The sequence below is a fragment of the Sciurus vulgaris genome (assembly GCF_902686455.1).
Source record: "Sciurus vulgaris genome assembly, chromosome: 5".
In the NCBI taxonomy this organism is placed as follows: Eukaryota; Metazoa; Chordata; class Mammalia; order Rodentia; family Sciuridae; genus Sciurus; species Sciurus vulgaris.
Window position 1 is genome coordinate 54,605,810 of NC_136465.1, and position 27,915 is coordinate 54,633,724.

The window sequence follows — 27,915 nt, forward strand, 5'->3', positions numbered from 1 at the left end:
TTTTAAATATGGAAAATAAAAAACATAATTTTAATGGTAACTAAAAGAAATGAAAATTAAATAAAAATACATGAACACTTTATGCCTACTGCACTAACTAGGATATGGTGCTTACTAGTAACCAACATGAGCATAAAGAAAAAAGTATTTGATAACATTGTTGACAGAAATGTAGACTGGCACATTTATGGAAGATATGTAAAATATTTATCAAAAGTTTTAATATGCATATTCTGGTCCAATGATTTCTCTTCTATGCAATAACTGGAAGCAAACTAAATGTCCACCATTAGTTAACTAGATAAATATGGTTTCCATACAAAGGAATACTCACTATATAACCATGTAGAACTATAAAGGGGGAAAAGTCTATGATATCTTATTGGAAAGAATGGATAATAAAAATATGTGTATCTATATTTACCTACTTATATACTAACACCCTTACATTTGTACAGAAAAAAAAGTAACTAATTCAACAATAAATTATCAACAATGGCAACCTAAGGAGCATAGAATGATAATCTTTCATTTTCTACTACCTATACTTTGGTATTATTGAATTATTTTTAACAAGCATACATTACTTTAAAAATTAGGAAAAAAGTTTCTACTTAGAAAAAAATCCCTACAGGACATTTATCATAAAGGAGTATGCTTAAAATTATAAATAAGTGGTAAAATATAATCATATTATTCATATAATAATAATAGCCCTCCTAGATATCTCAGAAAAAAAAAATTTTATTTTCATTTTTGATTTTGAGACAAGGTCTAAGTTGCCCAGACTAGCCTTAACTTACAACCCTCCTGCCTAAGCCTCCTGAGTAGCTGGTAGTACAGGTATACACAACCACACCTGGCATCAGAAAACAAACTTTGATATACAGATTTTTCTTTTTTTTATTTTTGTTGTTCCAGACAGGGAGGAATTCCTTACCCGACAGTCTTTACAACAGTCACCATAAGCACATTCAGCAAATGATTTAAGTTTACATGTACTTCCTTCACAACAAGGGTCCAATTCACATTCCTGCAAATAGAAAATGACTGTCAATAAAACAAATGAGTTATTAACATTAATATTCATTACTAAAATTCTTTTCTTATATCCTGCCTATATCAATTACTCTCCACAAACAGTCACTAACTACTGGATTTATCAGTATCTCTTTAGGTATAGTATTTCAGTTTCAATAGATTGGAAAAGACTGAAATAGTAGAGTATGTACCTTATGTCTGCTCAGACAAGCAAATAAAATACCATAGACACAGTGGCTTAAATGACAGAAATTTGCTTTCTCACAGTTCTGGAGGCTAGAAGACCAACATCAAGGTTCTCACAAATTCAGATTCTGGAAGACCTGGCTTACAGACAACTCCCTTCTGGTGTGTTCACATGGACTTTCCTCAGTGCATGCACTCCAAGAGAGGGCAAGTGAGATGTCCGGTATCTCCTCTAAAGACACTAATCTATTGAATCAGGGACCAACTCTTCAGTCCTTATTTAACCTTAATTATTTCCTCAGAGACCCCCTTACCAAATATAACCACACTGGTGGTTATAGCTTTGCCACGTTTTGGGAATACACAAATATCCAGTCAATAAGAATATGCTTAATGATTACAGAGAAGTAGGAATCCATGAATGTATTTCTCTTTGTGTTCAGGGTCTGACTTCTCTTTTGGGTGGCTCTTTGCCCTAGATGGGCACTTCTCTCTTTTTTTTTTTTAATTCTGGGGATTTAATCCTGGGCTTACACATGTTTAAGCACATACTGTACCACTGAACTATATCTTGCTTGGCTTCTCTCACCACACTTTGGGCTACCACCTTTTGTTCCCCATTACTCCCATCCTCCCACCCATATGACAACATTCTCTTCTGTGTTAATATAGCAACATCAGTGTCCTGGGTTCTATACTGTGCTGCAGCTTATAAGATATCGACATTGGGGGAGACTGGCAGAGGAGTACCTGCGACTCTTTACCATTTTTGCAATTTCCTGTCAGATTATAATCATTTCATAATTAAATGTTTTTACTTTTTTCTTTCTAATTAACACATAATAATTGAACATATTTGTAGGATACAATGTGATATTTCCACACACATATACTGATCCAGTCACGGTAATTAGCATTACCGATTCACAATAAAAATTATAAAATAAATGAACTGCAATCTATGCCTTATAACATGCCAAAATAAATAAGTCAAAATGAACATTGGACCAAGATGTAACAACTAAAATTATAAAACTTCTAAGAGGAAATCTCTGCAATTTTGGAGTAGGCAAAGAGTGTTTAGATACAATATTAAAAGCACAATCCATAAAAGCATAAAATTCATAAATGATAAAATGGATTTAATCAAAATGTATAAGTTCCACTCTTCAAAAGATAGTTAGTCAAAAGGGAAGCTACAAGTTAGAGAAAATATTTGCAAATCAAATATAAGACAAACGACTTATATCCAAAACATGTATTCTCAACACTCAATAATAATTAGTTAACCAATTTTCAATTTTTAAAATGGAAGAAAAAGCTAAACAGACCACATCACCCCAAGGTATACAAATGAAAAAAAAAAAAAAAAAAAAAACTTGAAAACATATTCAACACCCTTAGTCATTAGGGAAATGCAAATTCAAACTTTAACGAGGCTTTACTTCCCACCAAGCAGAATGACTAAAAATTAAAAGGACCCCTTATGAAGTACTACTGAAGATTTGAAAGAACTCTCACACATTCATTATCGCACACTGATGCTGGGAAAGAAAAATGGTATTATCACTTTGAAGAGCAATTTTTAAGTTTATTGAAAAGTTAAATTGAAAAGTTAAATATAGAACTACCATAGGACCAAGTCATTCATTCCTAGTTATCTACATAGGAAAAATAAAAACCTAAGTTCAACAAAGACTTTTATGTGACTGTACACATGAGCTTTTTTTGTAACAGCCCCAAACTAAAAACAGCTCAAATACCCAATGACAGATAAATACATAAGCAAATTGCAATATACCCACAAGAGTTAACAATAAACAGTAATAAAAAATTAATAAACTGGACCAGTTACAATATGAATGAATCTCAAAAGAAAACTATGCTGAGTAAAAGCTGCAAGACAAAAATAAAGTCATTTCGTTTATATAAAATTCTAGGAAATAAATACTAATATATAATGACAGAACAGTGGTTGCCTAAGAAAAGGGAACACAAGCAAGGGTGCATAGAAGTGATTGCCAAGAGACATAAACAACTTTTGGAGATGATGTTAAGTTCATGTTCTTAATTGTGGTGATAGTTTCAAATATGTATGAATATGTCAAGATTTATCAACTTGTGTATTTCTAAAATGTATACAGTATTGTTGAGTAATTCCACCAAAATAGCCCATTTCTTCCCCCTTTGTTTTGCCTTAGTCAGTCTTCTCTCTTTCCTCTAAAACTCAAAACTCTGCTTCCTCCTCCCAAGGAAGGAAGGAAGAAAGGAAGGGGGGAAAAAAAAGGCATAACACACATCATTGTCACCTTTTCCTGGAAACAAACTGACTCTAGCAGACACTTCCTATCAGACCCTCACTGGTCATTTCCCAATCACTTCCCTGGTTTACCCTTAAAAGATTCTGTTTATCTTTGTTTGCCCTTTAAAAAAATACATTTTTTTGTTTGATTTTGAGGTCCTTGCAGAATTCTGAGATCAAAGCATTCTATTCCAAGTCTTTCTTCTGAATAAAGGTTTTCTCTCTGTAAATCTGCAGTTTTTATTTGACACGGTATTCAATTCTATTTCAATGAAGTTGGTAATTTTTTTTCAAAAACACTCTGCAGGACAGACAGATGGTTTCATGAAAGAACAACAGAAATTTATATTTTAGGATGCTTTCACAACTGACCATTAGTGCATACAAAGTCAAATTCAGTGAAGTAGCAGAATATAAAATGAACACACAAAAGAAAATCATTCCATTTATATATAACAATGAACTACATGAAAAGGAAAACAATGCCAGTTACAACAGCATAAAAAATAATAAAATACTTAGAAATAAACTCAATGAATTAAAAGACCTGCACCAAAAATACAAAACACTGCTAAAAGAAATCAAAGGTGTTACAAATAAATGGAAAGACATCCTATGTTCATGGGTTGGAAGAATTAATATTGGTAAAATGTCCATATTACCCAAAGTAATCTACAGAGTCAATGTAATTCCTATCAAAATTCCATTTTTAACAGAAGTTATAAAAAAATTTCTAAAAGTCATATGGAACCACAAAGACCCCAACTCACCAAACCACCTTCATAATAAAAGATAAAACTGAAGACTTTCTGATTTCAACAAAGCTACTACAGTTAAACAGCACAGTACTGACTTAAAAATAGACATACAGACCAACAGAACACAATAAAGAATCCAGACTAAACCCATGCAAATAAGTTGAATGATTTTCAATACGGATGTTAAGAATAAAGAATCCAGAAAGGAGAGTCTCTTCACCAAATCAGAAAACTGGATATCTACAACAAAAGAATGAAATTGGAACCTTATCTTACAATATACACAAAAATTAACTCCATATACAAAAATTATCTCAAAATGGATTAAAGACTTAAATGAAGACCTAAAATGGTAAAACTTAACAGGAAAAGAAAACACACACACACACACACACACACACACACACACATTCACACAAGAAAAAGCTTCATAACATTGGTCTCATTCACACAAGAAAAAGCTTCGTAACATTGGTCATGGTAAAGATTTCATGGGTTGACACCAAAATCACAAACAAGCAAAAATAGACAAGTAGGATTATATCAAACTAAAAGTCTCTGCACAACAAAGGAAGCAATCAACAGTGTAGAGAGTCAAAATATGGAATGTAAGAAAATATTTTCAGACTATATATCTAATAAAGGGTTAATTTCCAAACTATAAAAGAAATTCCTACAACTTAATAGCAAAAAAAACAAAACAACAACAACATAAAAACCCTAATAACCTGATTTTTAAAATGAGCTATAGACTTCACAGACATCTCTCAACAGAAGACATAAATGGCCAACAGGTATATGAAAGGATGTTCAACATCACTAATCATCAGGGAAAATCAGAACAAAACCACAATGAGATATAATTTCATACCTTTTGAGACTGCTATTATCAAAAAAAGAAAAGAGGTGCTTGTGAAAATGTAGAGAAATTGGAACTCTTACACACCACTGGTGGAGATGCAAAATGATAAAGCTGCAGGGAGGATCCCCCCAAAATTAAAAATGTAATTCATATGATTCCAGCAATCATGCTTCTATTTATCTAAAATAAAATCAGAATCTTGAAGAGATATCTACACAACCTTGTGCACTGAACTATTATTATCCACAGTAATCAAAATGTAGAAACAACTTAAATATTCAATGACAGATAAATGGATAAAGAAAATGTAGTGTGCACACACATACACACACACACAAACATACACAAGAATACTATTCAGCCTTTGAAAAGAAGGAAACTTGAAAGAAGTAACATGGATGAACTTTGAAGACACTATGCTATCTGAAATAAACTAGTCACAGAGGACATAAACTAGAGTATTCCACTGTATCTGCAATACCCAAATTCATAAAAGTAGTGAACAGAACGATGTTTGCCAGGAACTAAGAGGAGGCAAAATGGGAAGATGCTGATCAAGGGGGCATTAAGTTCCACTTATGCTAGATGAAAAAAATTCTAGAGATCTACTGTACAACACAGTACCCATAGTTAACAACACTATATTGTAGACTTCAAAAATCTATCTAAAAGGCTAATTTCACGCTAAGTATTCTCACCACACAAAAAAAGTAAAAATCTGAAAATGAACAAGTATTTATAAATGTACATACTGTATATTGTACATAAATATAAAAGATCTAAAAAGAAATTCACCAAACTTCTTAGAGTAACAGCCTCTACCAAAGAAAGTAAAAGATTTGTGGTGGAAATCAAGGCATGTGAGGTTGCTTTTATTAACTACTCAAAAATTTTATACCAAGAAAATAAAACCTGTAATATATAGGGGAGTATTTTTAAGAGTAATTTTATAGTGAGAAAGTTCAAGTAGCAAACATTAATTATTATTTAAATAAGTCTGATGATGAAATAAACAAATGTGGAAAAAACAAGATTAACAAAATATTTAAGAAGAAAAATCTGAACCAGGCACCATTACTCATGCCTGTAGTCCCACCAACTTCCAAGGCCAATCTCAGCAATTTAGCAAGGCCAAGAGCAACTTAGCCAGACCTCGCCTCAAAATTTAAAAATTGAAAAAGGGCGGAGGAGTAACTGTGGTAAAGTGTCCCTGGGTTGGATCCCAGTACTACAAAAAAAAAAAAAAGCTGAGAATTTTAAAACAAGCAAGGTCTTAGGTATCCTAATCATAAATCAATTTAAAAATTAAGAGGGATATAGTTCATTGGCAAAGTACATGTTTTGCATGCCCAAGACTCTGGGTTCCCTCCACAGCACTGCAAAAAATAATAATAATTAATTAATTAATTTAATATATATTAAATGTAAACTTAAGTCTCATCCTCCTCATATGAAAATTAAACTATTAAAAGTACCAGTCTCTTTGGGTTATTGTGGGAATTATGCTCTCAAGTATTTAGCACAAGTCCCTGACACACATCAATAATGCCCTGATGAACCAACACACCTTCATCATAGGACACATGCACCTTTCAAGAAAGTACAGTCATGTGGTAAAGACCAGGTGTGGACAAGTAAGAAGGAAGATGCACTTCTGCAAAAGACTGAGAATATGGTAGGACTTCCAAACAATGGAACAAGTATCTTCAAAACACAACATCAGGCCTGGGAAGAAAGGACTTAAGAACACATTTATACTCCAAGAGAGGAGTATGGCTGAGTACAAAAGTGGAAACAGAAGAAGAATAAAAATGTGCATGAACTTAAGGCAGTAACTTTTAACAGGCAGATAAAACCACTGATTAGTAGGTAAACCAAAGATGAATAAAAGAAGAATGCTACTTTTAGTAGTAAGAATTTTGATTTTGAAAGACTCGAGGATGGTCAGGTTCAATTTATTTTTTTTTTTAAATGAGTCCAACTGAATAAATATTTCTGCAATGGCAATACCAGAATGGTGGAAACTTACATGTAAACAGCCAAGTGAAAAACAGATCACTTCTTTAAATAAATAAGACAATAGCCATAAAATAAAAAATAGAAGAGTATCCATGTTTTCCTTGACTTTAATGGATGGCACCATTAGTTACATTCTGAAAAGAAGGTGACTAGTCCCAGAACATATCCACACAAAATAACTATACTCATTTTGTCATTAAAGTTTATTTTAGCTCCTATGTCAGAGTCGCCCAAAACCAGAAATTTTATTTTTGCAAATCTTGTGATAATTTTACAAAGCAAAAATCAAAAATTAAACTGACCTTTGGAGTACCACAATCACATTCTTCCCCAGGATCCACCAATTTATTACCACAGAATGGTGCGCTATAAGCTTCATCAGGCTTTGGAATATTAAGAAGGCAGTTTCCTCCTTTATTTAGAGTTAACTTTTCAAAGTCTTCTGCACTGCAACTGCTAAAGTTTCTTGAGCCTCTACAATATTGAGAAAAAGATCACAATGATCACGTATTTGGAATATTTTAACTGACAAGAAGTATACATTATAAATGGCAAAAAAGCTACCAAAAGTAGACAGAAATGAGAATTAATATTTATTCCTAATAAATATGGAACATTACTTCAGCTACAATAGTAATAGCTCACAAGTTTGGTTGCATTATATTGTACCTCCTTGAAAATATCTTCCATATAGATCATTTACATGGAAATCATAATTCTCAGAATCAGAAAAGATCTTAAAATTATCTAGTACTACAAAGAATTAATTTAAATCTAACAGTAAAAGTTCAAATATTAGAAACTAACTTTATGTTGTTCCCAATTTTTTGTCACTATGCAGATTACATTTTTATGCCCCCATACATATTTTATTCACAGGGAGCTATATAAAAATAAAAATAATGAAAATGGGCAATTCCAGTACAGATGCACTGCAGTCATCAAGAGGCAGCTTGTGTAGTTCAGAATTCCAGCTACTCCTATATGACAGGTTTTCAGTTTAAGCTTTAAATGCCTTTTATGATAATTCCTGAGAACCAGGATTAATACCTCAAAGGTTAGAAATGCTTTAAGAAACTACCCAACTTGAGCTAACCACATAAGAGTTACACAAATGCAATTTGATATGTTCTATCTGACTTTTTTTTTCCCTAGTTATTCATTGTTTTACTCAATAACTATAACATGTTTCCAGATACTTCATTGACTATCTTTACCTTGGGAAACTAGTAGGAAATAGAACTATCTGCCAATCTTTGAGACACTCATATCACATTAAAATTTCATTAGGGGTAGTCCTATTTAGTTATTCTTTTTCTCTGTAGCCTGAACTTTTTGGTATGATATTTTTTTTTAAAAGGTTGTTGCTAAGGCCAAAATCAAGGACCTTTTCCCCAATAGTTTCTTCTAGGAATTTTACTAAGTGTCCCACCTAGATCTTTTATCCATTTTAAATTGTTTGGGGGGGAGGGGCGCACGTAATTGCGTGCATGCTTGCAGGTAGTAAAAAAATAAGGCTTTGATTTCATTCTTTTGCATGGGAAACCCAGTTTTTTAGCATCATTTATTGAAGGGATTATACTTTTCCCACAGTGCTCTCATTGAAAATTAGTTGATCATATATATTTGGATTTATTTCTGGGCTTTCTATTCTGTTATTTTGATCTACATGTCTGTTTTTATGCCAGTAGCATACTGTTTTGACTGCCATAGATGTCAAAATAAAAAGCTTCTTTACATTAAAAAACAATCAACAAAATGAAAAGGCAGGGGTTGGGGTTGTAGCACAGTGAAGAGCACTTGCCTAGCTTAATGTACGGGTTTGATTCTCAGCACCACATATAAATAAAATAAAGGTCCATTAACACCAAAGAAATAGTTTTGAAATTTTTTTTTTAAATAAAAAGGCAGGCTACAAATTGGGTGAATATTTTTGGAAATCATATAACTGAAAAAGAGTTAAAATCTAAAATTTAAAGAGAAATCACAATACTCAATTAACAGTAAAACAATGCTATTAAAATTGGTCAAAAGGTATCAAATAGTCATTTCTCAAACAAAGACATACAAATGTTCGCCAGGTAAACTCAGCATCATTAATCATCCTAGAAATGCAAATCCAAGCCACAATGAGCTATCACCTGACACCTGTTAGGTGTGGTCAAAAGCCTAAAAGATAAGTGTAGGCAAAGTTGTGAAGAAAAGGGAACCCTATGCACTGTTGGTGCAGCCACATGGAAAACAGTATGAGATTCCTAAAGAAAATGAAAACAGAACTACATATGACCCAATAATCTCTTCTCTGGCTATATACCCCCAAACAAATAAAATCGGCACCTTGTAAAGATATCTGCATTCCCAGGTTCACCATTATTAACAATGTCATATAGAAATTATCTAAGCATCCGTCAATGGATAAATAGATAAAGAAGCTATAGTGTATGTGTGTGTGTGTGTGTGTGCGCGCGCGCGCGCACACATATATCAATATAATCTTTTCTATTAGTTTAAGCAATGGTGCCAACAAAAGTGAGAACTGTGTTGCATTATAGTTACTGAGGAAGCGTCCCTATCTATGGCTGGGTCTTATGTACATCTGAAGAACTCTAAGGAACAGACACTTTTTGCAAGACTTTTTTTTGCCTCAGTAGACCTACTATACTCTTGTTTGTTAAGAAGTCTCTAGAGAAGCAGATAGTCCTGCTCCTGGCTTTTGGAATTAGAATGCAATTTGCAAAGAACTTTTTGATACTGTTAACTACTACCTGACACGAGATTTTAGATGTGAGATGTTGAAAGATTTCAACAGAATGACTGGCAGAGAAGGAACGGAGAAAAAATACAATAATTGACTTTATAACAAAATACACATAGACAATATTTTGACTCACAGAAAAATGTGATCTAGCACAAGGTTTATGGCAATAACAGAAAGACTTTTTCCATATTTATTTTCTTGCTACTCTTAAGAATATTGTAGGGTGGAGTCCTTTTGGGCAATATCAATCATCCACTCATTCAACAAATATTTGTTGAACATCTGTTTGTACAGGCACAATTCTTGGTGCAAAGAATGAAACTGTGAATACAGAAGACAAAAATCTCAGCCCCGATGAAGGCTACATTCTAGTGAGTAAAGCAGACTATAAATATAAGTAAGTAAATTCAATAAATTATAAGAAGGTGACAAGTGCTATGGAGAAAAAGAATGAGAGGGTTAGAGTGATGAGCCATGGAGGATGGGGGATTACAATTTTAAAGGGGCAGTCAGGGCAGGCACTTCAAACACTGTCACACTTCAATGGAAACTGGGCATGTGGGGAAAGAACATTACACAAAGGAGGAACAGAAAATGCCAACACCCTATAGCAGAAGCCAACGTGGCATGTTCAAGGAATAAGGAAGCAAGCAAATTTGCAGGAAAGTGAGTCAGTGAGGGAATGAGTAATGAGAGATACAGTCAGAAAAGATGGAAACAGGCCATTTTTTTTTTTTTTTTTTTAATGTAGCTTTTTACTAGAAGTGAAATGAGGACCCTGGGGCAGGATTGGCAAAGACAATGATTTGACATGTGCTTCAGTAGGTTACTATGTTAAGCAGGAAGACTGCAAGAGGTCTCTTACGGGAATCCACTGAACAGATGATTAATCAGAAGAGTGATGAAAGCAGGACGAAGTGGATGGATTATTTGTTTTAAAGCAACAGCCACCATGATAAACAGTGTGAGAAAGAGAAGTTAAGGGCTAAAGTAGTAAGAAGGAAGGTGTTACCATTAATTTACATGGGAAAAAGGAAGACTGTGGGCAGATGGGGGTTTAGGAGGAGCAGGAGGAGTATAAGGTTACTAGCTATCAAGTAATGTTGAACTCACAGTATATAATCATTCTTTGATAAGCAAAAGAGACACAATTTAAACAGGTCTGTAATTGTTTATTTCCTGCTGGTGATTGTTTTTAGTGTATTATCTGCCACACAGTGCACCTTTAATAATGCTTTCAGTAAGAATGTATTAATTAGGAAATAGTCACAGGAGTTATGCAGGCATATGCATATCCCTACACTTGAGTCCCTAATTAACCTACACAAAATCTACCACCTTTAAATAGGTTGTTTTTAAATAATCTTGATATTTAGTAGCTGTAACATGTTTTCTCTTCAATGTGTTCTAATGTTTGACACTACAGCAGTCTACAAAAGCATGTTTCACCCACAATGAAATTGACTATGGACTGAAAATTATAACAAAAATCACAAACTTCTGATTTTAGCAGATGGAAATATTAACAGGCATTCTCTAAAACTGGCCTTCAGCAATACCTTAAAAAGCTTTGGAGACAATAGAAAGATATTCCTCCACTAGCCATCCCTGGCAGACACCTACAGCAATAAAAAAAAAATGATCCTTTTCCTGATACATGACTTGAAGAGCAACTAAAGTGTTCCTACTCTCTCCCTACCACCTCTAGCTTCTGTTTTTATGATTTTAAACATCTCCTCTTTTTTCTCACATCTAGGTGAGTTTTCCAAAACCACTTCAAAAGGAGCTTGACAATGATTAAATGATCTACCAGGAAATGACAAAAAAAAGAACAATAACCACTCAGAACTCATTATTTACATTGTTACTCATTATTTCTATGAGTAATGTGGAAACACCAGAATGTATTTTCACCATTACATCCTGATTCCAATAGCATGGAATTAGGAAGTCCAAAGAGTAAACCCTAAATAATGGTAACTAATTGAATTAAGTGAAAGCATCTGATTATGAAGCCTTTCTGATGTAGGTGACATTGAAGAGCAGAGTTAAAAAAGTCATTTTTCTCTTAGGCACCTCACACTTTCAGCAATCCAAGAACAAACCATGAGTAGAGTACCAGTGGGTCCCCAAAATATAAATACTTAAAAATCCTATTACAAAGTTAGGTTACCCATTTTGTTAAACAGAACTGGGTCTAAATGACTGAATTATCTGGAAGAAATCAAAATCTATTTCACCTGTATTTTAAAAGGCCTACTAAGATAAACATGAAACTAAGGATTATTAAACAGCATATAAAGTAGAGCGTAGGAAATCTGTAATCAAAAACTGAAGACCTACTAGTACCCAAGCTAAGGATAACGTTCTAGTTTAGAAATTATTCATACAGAAAAAAATTCAAATACAATAGTCTATGCATTATCAAAACGTAACATGAAGACACAAGATATTATGAGAAAAAAATGACAAAAACAACAGGTTTATTTCAATAAACTCTCCTGATATTAGAAATATCAAATAACAACCATAAAACATTTATACTTGCTATAGTAAGAAAGAAAAGGGGCAAACTTGAAAATTTTGGCAGGAAACTAAAATTCACAAAACAAGTATATCAGATTTGGAAAATTAATCAGAAATTAGACAATGAAATACAGTAAATGAAGTTAAGAATTCAATGAGTAGGTACAAAACAGTAAATTCATACAAATATAGGAACTTAAAGATATCATAAAAATTATGATAGGAAATATATTTGAAAAAGAGACCAAGAGACACAGTGAGTTCTACACCCCATTCACAAGAATTGCAGGAGAGACAAAAATGCAAATGTGCAGAAGGACTATATATATAAGATATGAAGTGATATGTGAAGAAAATGCTGAGAATTTTCTACAACCACTGAAAATATCAAGCCACAAACTTTAAAACACCAAAAAAATTCTAAATAGGACATTATTGAATGCATTCACAACTTGACTATGATAGTGAAACTTTAAAAAAAGAAATTAAGAAAAAATTGTGAAAATAGCCAGAGGTAAATAGATTCACTTCAGTGGAATAAAAGCCTGATGGCTAACACCTCAACCACAGAAAAGTCAAAAAAAAAAAAAAAATCAATAGGATGAATGAAAATAACTAATGATGCAGAAAACTACATTCTACCAAAATGAGATTTTCTCACTAATATCAGGAACAAGACAAACATGCCCTCTTTACCACTTCTATTCAACACAGTATTGGACATCTAACCAGAGAAATTAGGCAAGAAAAGGAAATAAGAGTCATTCAAATTGGAAAGAAGTAAAACTGCCACTGTTTGCAGATGACATGATCATTTACTTCGAAAAACCTAAACTCCGAAAGAGAGAGAAAGGAGAGCAAAAGAGATCGCCCTTGTGCACACCCGTGTGGTTGTGGAGGGTGGGGGGCCCTGTGTTAGAACTAATAAGTAAATTCAGTAAAATTGCAGGATACAAGACCAACACTAAAAATCCGCTGAATTTTTACATATTAATACTACCTAAAAAGGAAACTAAGAATATAATGCTAATTACTGTAGCATGAAGAACAATAAAATGTTTAGGAACAAAGTTAAATCAATAAGGTGAAAGACATATACACTAAAAATCACAAAACATAAAAGAAAGAAATCAAAGATGATATAAATAAATACAAAGACATCCTGTTTTCATGGGTTGGAATAATAAATATTGGTAAAATGTCTGTTACCCAAAGTAATCTAGAGTAAGTATAAACCCTATAAAAATTCCAATAGCATTTTTAACAGAAATTTTAAAAACAATAATTCTAAAATTCACCTTCCTTATACCACAAAAGGACCTCAAGCAGCCAAAGCCATCTTGAGAAAGAAGAACAAAGTTGGAGCTCTCACACTTCCTAACTTCAATATATATATTACAAAAGTACATTAAAACAGTATGATACTTGCATAAAAATAGACATATAGACCAATGGACTCTAACGGAGAATCCAAAAGTGGGTACATGCATATATGTTCAACTGATCTTCAACAAGGAGGCCAAAAACACACACTGAGAAAAGTATAATCTCATCCATAAATGGTGCTAAGAAAATTGCATATCCATAAGCAGTAAAAAAGAAATTAGACCCTTATTTCAAGCCATACACCAAAAATTAAGTCAAAATGAATAAGGACTTAAATATAAGATCTAAAATTGTAAAACTCCTATGAAAATAGCATAGGTGAAAAGCTCCATGACAATGGTTTTTGGCAATGAATTTATGGATATGATACCTCAAGAATAAGCAACAAGACAAAAACAGACAAGTGGAGTTACATTGAACTAAAAAGCACCTGCTAAGCAAAAAAAAATGGCAATAGAGTGAAGTACCAAGTTATGGAAGAGCAGAAAATATTTGCAGACCATATATATGATAATGAGTTTATTGTTGGGTTTTTTTTTTTTCTTTTTCTTTTTTTTTTTTTTTGTGGTGGTGGGGATTGAACCCAGGGTCTTGTGCATAAGAGACAAGCACTTTACCAACTAAGAGGCAAGCACTCTACCAACTAAGTCATATCCCCAGCCCCTGATAATGGATTAATATTCAAAATATATATTTTTTTAAAAAACTCTTAAACTCAATAGCAAAAAAATAATAATAACTCAATTAAAAGTGGGCAAGGGACTTGAACAGACATTTCTCCAAAGACATACAAAGGGCCACCAGATATATGAAAGGCTGCTTAACACTGGGGAAATACAGATCAAAACCACAATGATTTACAACCTCACATATTAGGAAAACTACTATCAAAAAATCAAAAGGTAATGAGTGTTGGTAAGAATGAAGAAATTAGAAGTGTGATATAGACGACAGATACACACACACACACACACACACACACACACACACACACACACAATGAAATGTTATTCAGCCTCAAAAAGAAAGGAAGTCCTACCATTTACAACAGACTTAGAGGACATTATGCTAAATTAAATGCAAGCCAGTCTTAGAACATTGATGATAATTCATGATAATACTTGAATAAAGTTTCTAAACTAATCAAATTCATGGAAGAATAAAATTGTGGTATCCAGGGAATAGGGAAGAGAAAACAGGGAGCTGCTAATCAGCAGGTGTATGTATTTGAGTTAATAGTGTACTTTTCCAAAACAGTAATACCTAGTACTGACAGCCTTCCCCAGGAAACTTCTTTTGAATATTTTCTTCATATGATCACAAAAGTATTCTTTCAAATTGACTTTAAATTCAGTTTGTCATGTTCCAAAATGAGAGTAATCCATAAATGTCTGAAACTTGATTGGAATTAAATTTATGCCTTAATAGTTAGTCTTCTAATAAAACACCACCTTTACTCAAATTATCAGTCATGACCTTCAGTAAATTTTTGCATCATCTCTAAACAAGTACTATATGCTTCCTATTGATTCCAAGATATTCAAAATTTGGGGCAAATATAAACAGGTTTCTCCCCCTCATTTTTCAAAATGATTCTAACTGATTCAATTAGGAATATTTTAAATATTTGATTTATAACCATATTTCAATATTATTTAATTAACCACCTTGCTTTTCAAAAGGAGACAATTCTATCTTCTGTAAATAACTCCTTCCCTCTTTTCAAATATTTGTTCCTAAATCTTTTCTTTATTCATCACATTAGCTAGAACTTCTAAAACAAATTAAAGTACAGGTCAAGTATCACCTGAAATGCCCGGGATTAGTAGTGTTTCAGATTACAGAGCTTTCTGGATTTTGAAATATTTATATACCTTACCAGTGTAGTATCCCTAGTTTGAAAATCTGAAGTTTGAAATGCTCCAAAATCTGAAACGTTTTGTATGTCACATTGATGTTCAAAAAGTCTTGGATTTCAGAGCATTCTGGACCGGATTTTTGGGTCAGGGATGCTTAAGTTGGAATAGTACTGACAATGGGTTTATGTGTGTTACAGATTTTGTTTTCCCCTCCAAATCCTAACCCAGGCTGTGCCACTAGGTCTCATGCTTAGGCCTACATTCAAATAAAAGCGGCCAAAAAGGGGCACTCACAAAGATACTTCAGTCGCAAAGATACTTCAGTAGAAGAATAAAGTTGATTAATTCCCCTCAGTACTTGCCAGGTCACCTCATGTTGCGAGTGTCCTTCTACCCCGATTCCTCTCCTACAGCTATGGTTACCCTCTCCAAGATCCAGGAATAGTTCTCTCCCTTTACATCCAATGCATGCCTAGCACATTTATATTCCTTTTAGCAAAACTTTTTGGCTCTTCTCATGTGGAAAATGATGGATCACCTTACATTTGAGATCAATTTATGCTTGTGTTTAAGTTTTAAGTACAATACTCATAAGATCATTCTCCTCTAAACATTTTAATTGTATTTCTGGTCTCTCTGAAACAAGATTTACTTAGAAGAATGTTTTCCAACTAACTTGGGGCTCTGGAGAGTATTTTGTTGTTTGAGACAGGGTCTCACCACCCAAGGATCTTGAACTGTAGGTGCTCAGTGGAATTTCTATTCTTCATATCTGGCTTAACCAGACTGTGGTAAGAGAATGAGGCCTTCTCTTTATAACCACACCAGCACCATACCAGCCAAACCTCCATAACCTGCTTTACTTTATTCCCATACCTCTTGACACTTTCTAACATTCAGTATTATTAATTTATTTATTTTGCTGACAGTTTGTCTTCTCTGCTAAATGCCAATTCTGTGAAGGGCAAATCTTATCTAACTTACCGAAATATTCCAAGTACCTAAAATAAAGTCTGGTACATTGCAGAGCTCAATAAATAACTGATAAGTGAATGAATGAAGTCAGTCCACTCCCCATTGCTTCTTATGCCACTTTACATTCCACTACTGCAGTTTCATGACATTCCTTCCTTAAGACTCTGAATGTTCTTTTGTACCCTTTAATCTCTGTCTAATCTTGCTCATTACTCATGTTTCATTTCCCTGAGTTCATGTCTTCCTCATCATCACTGCCAACCAAAGCAAATGCTAAATTTCCTTCCTTTCCTATGGGAACTCTTTTATAAACAGATAACTTTTCCTTTGTCTATTTTTTACTTGAGGATCATTTTTCACAAGTACTATTTAATTCTTCCATATCTCACTTTAAGTCTATATTTGCTCAAAAACTGTGAATCCTGCTTGAGTTTTCCCATTACACAGCATGTGATTAGAACTATACTCTCAGACCTTCAGTTAAAGAGCTAACTAGCAGATTTTTTTTTTTTTTTTCATTACTCTGTGCTTCAGGAGCCTGAAGGAGACAAGGAGGGGAGTGAGCACCTGGGGCCACTGATATCTCCCATATGAAATCCTCATCTGTGTCTGTTAAAGATGACCTCCTTTTATACCTAAGTTTCAGTCAAGCTCAGCTTCTAAATCCCTATATACTCTGTTGCTAAATGCAGCTCTATTTAGAACAAATGCACCAGAATGAAGACGTGGCACAAAGAAGCCCAACCACCCTTGAACCCACCATGGTAAAAATTTTGAAAGGAGTTCTAAGATCAGATCATTGGCTCTGGACCCAGACATCTTGATTTCAAATCCGAGTCAGAAATTTGGATACATGACCTCAGTTTCTCATCTACACAAGGACAAAGTACCTACACCTCATGAGACTAAGCAATAAGTAAGTTGATACCATTTAAATACCCAGAAGTACCTATAAAAGAATTTAATAAATATTTACTAATCTTTCTGCTCCTCTCTGAATTATATCCTCCTTTTATCTCTACAAAACAAGGGATGGTAATAGGAATGTTAGGATTTCTTCTTTTTCTTCAAATGAAAATGTAACACTTCCTCAAAAGGGGGGTTGTGAAGATATTTTTCATACAGTTCTTCAATCTAATCCAATCTACAAGGAATCTAGCAGGGAAAGTTTTCTATGTTCTACTGGTCTCTCTACTGGTTTATAGAAGAGTGTAACTACATACCTATGCCTATACACATGTTCCCTTCTGAAAGTTCTCTGGGATTATTTAATTAGAAAACAGGTTTCTCACTGGTTTATTTCAGTGAACCAGAAATGACTTTTTTTTTTTTAACAACACAGGCATGAGTATCCCTCAGAGTTAAGAAACACAGATCTACAACACCATATTAAGAAGAAGGAACTCAGCTACTCACGAGGCCCCTGAGTTCATGATGCAGCTCTTAGCTCCACAGAAACAGTCTCTCCCGTCATCATGATTCATTCCAAGGTTATGACCCAGCTCATGAGCGACAATGGATGCAAAGGTCTCCACAGTGATTTGCCCAAACTGTTCAAACACAGCAAGGTATTAATCAGGTTTCTGAATAAAAGGAAATGTTTTGTTTCTTGGATTGTTTTTTTCACAAAAGAAAATTTATTCTCCACAATGCTGACAGCCTCCATGACAAATCGGGCATACCAAAACAATGTTTCTATACTGCAGTCTAGTAAGAGGTATGACTCACACACTAATCAAGGGGGTGGAACCTTTAAGCAACAGGTCATTTATTTGAGCACCAATAGATTATTCATGGTGGTTTATAGGAAAGTAAATTGATAATTCTAATTTAATTTATCACAAATGGACTCTATTTCTTCATTCATAAAAGATGCTAATAAACATAAAAAACATTTAAAAATTTCTTCTAGTCTCTAGGGAAAGAACACGCCTGCCACTTCTATTTTGTCCCTCGTAGTATCCAAAATGTTGTTTTAAGGTCTAGGGCATGAGTACAGAGTTAATAAATGCTTGATACTGCCTAATGCCAATTCCAAAGGTAAACATCAAGAACAACATACCACATTAATTCCACCTGCATGGCTCCTTGAACACACTGTTCCCACAAATGCCATTCCTGCAGTCCCACCAAAGCCTTTCTTTCTAAATGAAAAGGTAAAAGTTATAAAGTGTATTGGGGAAAAAGGAAAACATTACTCCTATTTCTATGGGGGATCTTAACTAGGTTGACAAAACCTGCAAAAACTGACAGAAAAATGGCAATGATAAACAACATTTTAAAATCAGAACATAGTTGTCATATCTCTTTTATATTATCAGAGAATGAGATTAATATTTCGACTAATTTTTTTCAGACAGATTAAGATATATTTAGAGAACAAGAAAAGTTTTTGGTTTGGGAGATTTTACCTTACAGATGAAAACCTTTCTTAAAATGTATTACATTTACTTATATAATATATTTTAGTGAGGAAAGATAAACCAATGAATCTATTCACAAGGGAGGCTACAAGGTATTGAGCATAGCAAACAGGGATAGAGTCACATGGTCACCACACTGTTTTTCAAGCATGCCCAACATGCTCCCTGGAACTCTGTTCCCCAATAATGTACCCTCTCTCAATCCTTCACCTCCTCCAGGTCTTCACTCAAGTCATTTTGGAGAACCCTGCCCTGACCATGTTACCTCAAATGCCAACATCACTCCTCTAGTACTTTTGTATCCTCCCTCCCTTTTTACTTTCCCACACTGCTTAGCACTATTTAACAAACTATATACACTTACTTGTCTCACTTATGCCAACTTCTTCCACCAGAATATGAAGTCCAAGAGAGCAGGAATTTTTATCTGTTTTGTTCACTGCTATCTCCCAGTGGTATATGCCCAATAAGTATCTTTTAAATGAATAAATAAACCCTTTTCTGGGGTATCTGACCAATCCAGAGAAAATAATCAAAACTACTAACCTAAGAGGATCGCCAAGGAAACATTCCAGCCTGATCACCTTGCAGCGAACCCCATAGTCCCTAAGACCCACTCATGTGCTCAAAGTTTCCAAAAAGCTTTTTAATACTCCATTCTTAACCACAAACAACCAAGGCTCATTGAACATCATCAAGCATCTCCAATAAAACAGACAGAAATCAAATAATCAGAAAGGAAAAGATGATTTTGCAGGTGTGGTCAGGCAAGGCAGTGGATATACTTGATGCCTACTCCCTTTGGTCTTTTGTAAAACAGATGGCATTGTCACTGGGACAGATATGTGGCATGTGCATTTTACTGAAAATTAATAAAAATGTCAAGACCAAACTTTTGTGATTATAGGGCTATAAAAGTCATTACATTGGGCTGGGGATATAGCTCAACAGTAGAGTGCTTGTCCAGCAAGCGAGAGACACTCAGTTAGAACTCCAGCATCACACACAAAAATAAATAAATAAATAAATAAATAAATCAGATTACCACAACCAGAAAACCAATAGTCAAGTAAAAGGGATCCCAGAAGAAACGAAAAATAAAAACAAAATAGAGGATGAAATAATCTATAAAATAATTCAATAAAAATTCCTAAAACTGAAGGACTTTGATTTCAGATTGAAATTTGAGAACACAATGTAATAAGTGATAAAAGATCTATACCAAATACATCATCAGGAAAACTCAGAAGTCTGGGAACCAAGAGAAGATTCTACAAGTTTTCCAATGATTATAAAAAACACAGGCCATACAAGAAGTACCAGAAATCAGAATGGTTTTAGGAATCTTAAGAATAATACTGAGGGTTGGGTATATAGCTCAGTTGGTAGAGTGCTTGCCTCACAAGTACAAGGCCCTGGGTTCAATCCCCAGGACTGCAAAAAAAAAAAAAAAAAATACTGAAAGACAAAAGACAAGAGAACAGTGCCTTCAAAACTGTGAAAGAAAAAGATTCCATGCCTAGAATTTTGTACCCAACCAAATAATTCCAAAAGTTAAAAAAAAAAAAAAAAAGCAAGAAAGCACACCCCTGAAAAACTGAGTTAGGATCATCAGAGCTCAAATTAAGATAATCTTTAAATTCTGTTCTGAGAGTGTAAAAACACACTGTCAGACAAGCACACCAAATTTTTCTTTCCATATATCCTTTCACAAAAAGCAACTAGAAAACATGCTATACCAAAATAAGAAAGGAGAACCTAGCACATGTGAGGCCCTGGGGATCAATTCCCAGCACTGAAAAAAAAAAAAAACCAGGATGGTGGACAATGTGGGGGAGAGGGAGTAAGAAAATACAGGAAAGAAAAATACAGAGAAGAAATACAGGAAAATAAGCAAAAATGATTGTTCTGGTCATCTCATACATAGTCCTTTTTTAAAGAATCACTTACAGCACTAACTGTGCACTGTCATGTCTCCGACGTGTTATAAGAAACTTTTCCCGCCACTGTACAAAGTTCCCCAACACATCACCAGCTCCTCCAATTATATTGATCAAGTTTCCATTTGTCCAAATCTCCAGTCCAACTAACACAATGCGAATATTTAACATAATATACATCTGAGAAGATAAGAGAAAAGTATATAAAATACTGCAAAAAATATGAGGAAATGCTTTTAACCAGAGAGTAATACAACTACTTAAATTAAAAATTAGATTCTTTCCCTCTAAAAGAAAAAGGCTTTCTTTTAATACTATGAGACCCTAACCTCTAGAGAGTCTCAGTTTCATTACCCATAAAATGGTAAGTTTCAGAGATGCAAAAACCTCTTCCTCTCCCATTTTAACATCTGACAAACTCTGGAAATTAAGTTTTTGATAAATCTGGTTCCAAAACTTGCCCCAGAATAATGCAATCCTATTCATGGTCCGTGTATTTATCCCACTGCTATTGTTTGGATCTTGAATGTTCCCCTAAAGACTCACGTCATAAAGGCCTTGTCCCCAGGATGGCCCTATTGGGAGGTATAGAAACCTTAAGATGTGGGGCCCAGGAGGTCTTCAAGGACTGGGGACATCCCCTCAGAGGGAATATAGAAACCCAGTCCCTTCCTCTTCCCCTCTTTTGCTTCCTGAACATGAAGTGAAAAGTTTTGCTCTGCCTCATGCTCCCACCATGATGCACTGCCTTGCTACAGGTCTAAAACAACGGGGCTAACTAATCATGGACTTAAAACTGTAAAACAAAACAAACCTTTTCTTTTTATAAGTTGATTATCACAGTATTTTGTTAAAGTGATGGAAAACTCATTCACATACACTTAACATAATTCATACATGTCACTGCAGAAATACCAATAAAATTGACCAAGAGGTACTATCCCAAGATCCTGTTGGAGGTATTATGTAACACAGTGAACAATAATACCTTCCCAAATGTCTAACTAAATTCTAATCACAGGTACCCCAAAGTTTACAGATAAAGGATTCTAGAACTCATAGCTATTTCATAAAAACTCTATGAGGATTAAAAGGTTAATGAATATAAGGTACTTAGCTTATAGCACGTTAGCACTTAATAGAATGCTATCATTATGATCCTCACCATCAACAAGGTTGTATCGGAGAATGAATGCCTTACAGACAAAATTATCCTATAAGAATATATATCTAACCCTTTAATAACTCAACCTATTATACACACACACAAAGTTAATACTGTCATATGTCACAGTTTCAAGGTAGGAAGCAGCCTTATTCAAAATAAGATTCTCTCAATAAAAATTCAAAGATCTCTTTATAAACAACAAAGTACTTTATCTACTCTGAAGGTAAAGTAAATGCTAATCTGAAATCTCTGGCTCTTCTCAAAGTCTTTCTACACTTAAACTTTGCTTTGAACCCTTAAAAAATGTTACAGAATAAACTAGAAAGTCTGCTGAGACTATGAAAGGGCAGGACAAAATAATACTAGTTGGCAGAAAATACAACTTACACTATCTAAGTAGTTTGCTAAACGAATCATCTCTTCTCTCACAGCAGTTTGATTTTTCCCCATCATGTCATACTGGAAAAGCAAAGGAAAATCATTATCACCTGAGTAATTTAAGAACAAAAATATCTTTAACCTATTACAATGAAGAATCCAAATATTCCCTCTAAACTTGAACTAAGGCATTTAGACATTTTCCAACATTTCAAATTAATACATCTAAACTGTACATTTTAGTGATAATTAGGAATAAAAGAAAAACAAGTACAATGATACTTCAAAATGCACCAAAGTTTTCCTTTCTTCTAATTAGTATAACTAACTAGCATGAGTCAAATAACTGATATGACTAACACTTTTCTATGGGAGATGGTTTTATCCAAGTCTATTTTAACATTATTTTATACAACCAACTTACTAACCAAAAGAAAATTTTAAAGAAGAGTTTATGACTTTGCTCTATGATAAACACCTTTAAATCAAATAGATTATTTTCTCAAATAGGTGTCTTATCACAGTTCTTCTAATGAAGAACAAAAATTTTAATACCTTTGACAGGGCTTTGTGGAAGTGGAACCATTTTTACTTTGAACCATTTTCTGTCTGTATATAACAAATCTATCTGGAGACAGCAATAAAGAAAAATATTTCTAAGTTTCTATTTTTTCGTCTTGTCCAAAACATTCTACAGAAATGTTTTACCCATCAATTAGGGCACAGTTCACACTAGTTTATAGGCCCTATGCTTTTTCTCCCACTGCTTGAGGGTAACAAACCCATAATGAATGAATCTGAGTAAGTTTCCATCTCTTAATAACTAGGGCTTTTTTTTTCCTACCTATAACAATAAAGAATTTTTTAAAACCACAAAAATCCTCAAGCCTAACTCTGTAGTTTACAAGAAAAGAAATGCCAATCACATTAAGATTACACAAATAACTTTTTCTAAAAATTTTTTTAGTTGTAGATGGACACAATACCTTTATTTTATATATTTACGCCGTGCTGAGGATTGAACCCAGTGCCTCACAAGTGCTAGGCAAGCACTCTACCACTGAGCCACAACCCCAGCCCCACAAATAACTCTTAATATAACAACAAAATTAGAAATGAAAGTCAGTCAAAACATTTCAAATAATCTATATTTTAAGTTATACAGCAGCTCTATTTAAAACTCATAATCCTGTATATGTTAAAAAGGACACATTATTTCTCTCAGGTAAATAAAACCATTAGCTTAGTTTCTTAAGTACAAATAAGGAAAATGCCCTGGTGTTATCCTATACCCTGAAATTAATACTACTCCCTTCAAAAGCTTGCCAAGCCCTGGAAGATTTTTACTTTTAAAGTGAATTATAGGTTAACTAAAATTCTATGAAGCAAACCAATTGTATTGGTCAAGAAGGCACCACCTGACTAACTTGGTTTATAGCCACAGTCCATTAAAGTAACCTGAAAAGTTCTCAAGCCCCTGATAGCTCAGTTTCATTTAAGAAATGCAACATAAGCAAATCACAAGAAAGAACAAGGTAAAGAAGAATGAAATTATGGCACTGAAATTACTGGTCAATGAACATCATGCTAAGCAAAATAAATAAAAATATATAGAATGTTTTCTCTATATGCAGAAGCTAGAGCAAAATAAGAAAAGGGGTAAGGGATCCCATGAAACTAGAAGGGAGCTCAGGGAGTAGAGGGAGGCAGGAGGCACAGACAAAGGGAGAAATTGCAGAATGAAATTAACCAAATCACAATACCACTACATATATGAATATAGTGTAGTGAATTCTACCTTTATGTATATCTATAAAGCACCAATTAAAAAAACAATAAGGGTTGGGGTTGTGGCTCAGTGGTAGAGCACTTGCCTAGCATGTGTGAAGCACTGGGTTCAATTCTTAGCAATGCATACAAATAAATAAAGGTTCATTTTAAAAAAACAATAAACAAATAAATAGAAGAAAGACCAGTAGAGGAGAGGAAGGAGAATGGGGAGGGAAGACGCAAAGGAGAGAGAAAAGTTCTAAAATGGAGCAAACTACATTTCATGCATGTATGATCATGAAAAATGAACCCATATACTATATATAACTAAAATGCACTAATAAAAACCATTTTAACAAAAAGAACAGGGCAGGTGGAGGTGGGGAATACCAGAAAACAATTAAGTTAAAAGTGGCCTCTTCTGGGCTGGGGTTGTAGCTCAGTGGTAGAGCACTTGCCTAGCATGTATAAGGCATTGGGTACCTTATACACATATAAATAAATTGAATGAAGGTCCATTAACAACTAACAATGTTTTTTAAATAGTGGTCTCATCTGATAGAAACAGCAAATTAACACATAAAATGACATCATTAATTATCAATAGAATAAAAGCTAAGCTAGAATGAGATAGTTTTGCTAAAATGAAAATGAGTGAGCATACCAAGTATTAGTGAGGATTTAGAAGTTAGAATTGTTGTATACTGATAATGGGAACACAAAATGATACTGCTATTTTGCACAATAGTTTGGTGGTTTCATTAGATGTATACCTAGGTTTGTGACCCAGCCATTCTCTTTCTAGTTATTCCTAAATAAAACAAAAACATGCACGAATAATGAAAAAAGTGGTCTCATCTGCTACTTCAGCTTCTATAAATGGTATATTGTGGTATTAAGGTTTAAAGGAAAAAAATCATTTTAGTTGTTTTTTTTGTTTTGTTTTGTTTTGTTTTTTGGCACTGGGGATTGAACCCAGAGGTGCTGTCCCACTGAGCTATATCCTCAATGTTTTCCATTTTCAGACTGGGTCTTGCTAAGTTGCTGAGGCCAGTCTCTCTCTCTCTCTCTCTCTCTCTCTCTCTCTCTCTCTATATATATATATATATATATATATATATATATATATATATATAAACTATATATATATTAGTTGTCAATGGATCTTTTATTTATATGTGGTGCTGAGTATCGAACCCAAGGCCTCACACATGCCAGGTAAGTCCTTTACCACTGAGCCACAATTCCAACCCCATCATTTTAGTTTTTAAGTAATCATTTAAGAACACTCAATACACACAAATGTCATAGTTCATAGTTCTTTCACTGGAATGCTCACTTACTATCTGCTTTTCATGAAAAAGAAGAAACACTGTTGCCATCCTTACCCTTTCCTTGTCTACAACAATGAACAGCTCCACATATCTGGTCTGTGGCAGGACAGCTCTCCTTCTCTGTTGAAAACACAAACATCATAAAGGTAAAATAAAAAAATATATAAGGTTACATATTTCTCATATGTAATGATCATACTCTAATCATGTATTTCATGTTTGCTAAGAACATTGTTAAATTTTACTTAATGTATTCTAGACCAATAAACCAAGGACATGTTTTTGGTTTTTTATTGGTTTTTGTTTTTGTTTTTTGCAGTACTGGGGATTAAAGCCAGGAGCATTCTATCTCAGAGCTCCATCCCCAGATCTTTTTTCTTTTTTATTTTGAGACAGGGTCTTGCTAAGATGGTAAGGCTGGCCTCAAACTTGCAATCCTCCTGTCTTAGCCTCCAAAGTCACTGGGATTACAAGTCTGTACCACCATGCCCAATTAAAACATGATTTAAAAAAAATAGTTATCTGCTATCCGTACTGACCTGAGGAAATCAGTTCATGTTATCTGCTTCATGTTTTTGAAGCAGATGTTTTAAAGACTGATTTTTAAAATCAAAACTACATACACACAAACACACACTTCAAAGGGAAATCCCATTACTATAGTGAGAGAGAAAGAATACCTACTAAAATCTAAGAGCAGCTGGGGCAAAAACTGTCACTTTAAAAAGTAACTAGTTTTGTCATTTTACAGATATTCATACAGAGTAGAATAAGCAAAAATGTGTCTTCCAATATTTAAATTCCAAAGAATAGTCTAAAAGTCAAATGAGTGGTTGGCAGGAAAGGCAATGTCATAAAATAGCCTTAGTTAAACTAAAATTACGCTCTAAATTGGGCATGGGGGTATGTCCCGTAGATCCAGCTTCTCTGGGGGCAGAGATAGGAGGATCACCTGAGCCTAGGAGTTTGAGCCTGGGCAACATACAGAAAGCCCCTATATACCTCAACAAAAAGGAAAAAAAAAATGCCTCTTCCAAAACAGCAGCATCATCTCACATGTGAAAATATGGTATAGTCTCTAAAGCTGAAGTGAATCCAGTCCTAGAACACTTCAGTCCAAGTGACTCACATCAAGGAGTCCTCAAGAAGTGTCACAACCAGGATATGAACAGTCTTGGAAGACAACTAAAGTGATCAGTATGCTGAAGCCAAATCTCTCCCTCCCCTTCTCTCTCTCCTGCCCTACTGTGTGTGTGTGTGTGTGTGTGTGTGTGTGTGTGTGTGTGTGTGTGTGTACTTCTCCCATGGATGAAAAACGACATTCCCATTATGTCAGAAGTATCTACATAAAACCACCACTGAAAGACAGTGCGATGGACTATTCTACAGCAATACTAAATATGATTCCTATTTAAAATTTAAGCCCTAGTTTTTAAAACCCACATAATCTAAATTGTCCTCAACTTGGCAGCAGGGACTATATATTACTCATCTTATTAAGTACTGGTTTAATGAATAAATAAATGATTTTTTAATAGGAGTCCAAGTCATGAATAATTATATTTCTTTACTCGAAGCAGCTGAGTCATGCTGGGATGATCTTCCTCTCCATCCTTTGTGGTTTCTTCCTCGACATCCTTGTTAGAAACTCCACATTTCAGAGGCTCTTTGTGGACATCATCCATTCGATAGAAGATGTGCTCAAAGCGAGAGCTGTTGTGCAGGGGTTCGATCCCATAACTCGCATTCTCTAAATGTAGCAATCCTCTATATGTTGCATTACACATACACCATTTTTAAGAAAAAATACACAGAAAAAGGCATCAGAAAATCTGAGTTCAAGTCCTAGTTCTAAACACATGTAAAGATACCACAAGATAGGAAAAAACGGAGGCTTTAAGAGTCAAACAGACCTTACTGCTACCTAGTAGTACCACTGCCTTTAAGTTATTTAACCTCTCTGAATGGTTGCTATACAATGGAAGGCACTGCAAAGTAGCAGCTGAGTGAGAGGTCTGGAGCTGGAGGACCAGGGTTTGAATCCAAATATGCTTTCCACTAGCTGAGGGACCCAAGTAAATCATTTATCTTCAGTTTACATTCTGCATAGGATTGTTCAGATAAATGAATTATTTAATATGCATAAAATATTTAGAATATTCCCTGGCACACAATAATTATTCAGTAAATGTTGTTCCTTAAATGAAGATAATCATAGCCATTTTATATA

At 34.2% G+C, this 27,915-nt stretch overlaps 1 protein-coding gene across 1 annotated transcript in view; it reads right to left on the bottom strand.

Annotated features, from left to right (window-relative positions):
- ADAM9 (ADAM metallopeptidase domain 9) overlaps nt 1-27,915 on the bottom strand; it is a 96,088-nt gene that overhangs the window by 49,931 nt on the left and 18,242 nt on the right. Inside the window, exons 6-13 of the mRNA XM_079142166.1 lie at nt 27,257-27,452; nt 25,740-25,805; nt 22,591-22,662; nt 21,046-21,215; nt 18,735-18,816; nt 18,089-18,222; nt 7,471-7,642; nt 941-1,033 (exon numbers count right to left, since the gene is read on the bottom strand). Coding sequence (XP_078998292.1) covers nt 941-1,033; nt 7,471-7,642; nt 18,089-18,222; nt 18,735-18,816; nt 21,046-21,215; nt 22,591-22,662; nt 25,740-25,805; nt 27,257-27,452 — 985 coding nt within the window. The remainder of the gene's footprint in view (nt 1-940; nt 1,034-7,470; nt 7,643-18,088; nt 18,223-18,734; nt 18,817-21,045; nt 21,216-22,590; nt 22,663-25,739; nt 25,806-27,256; nt 27,453-27,915) is intronic.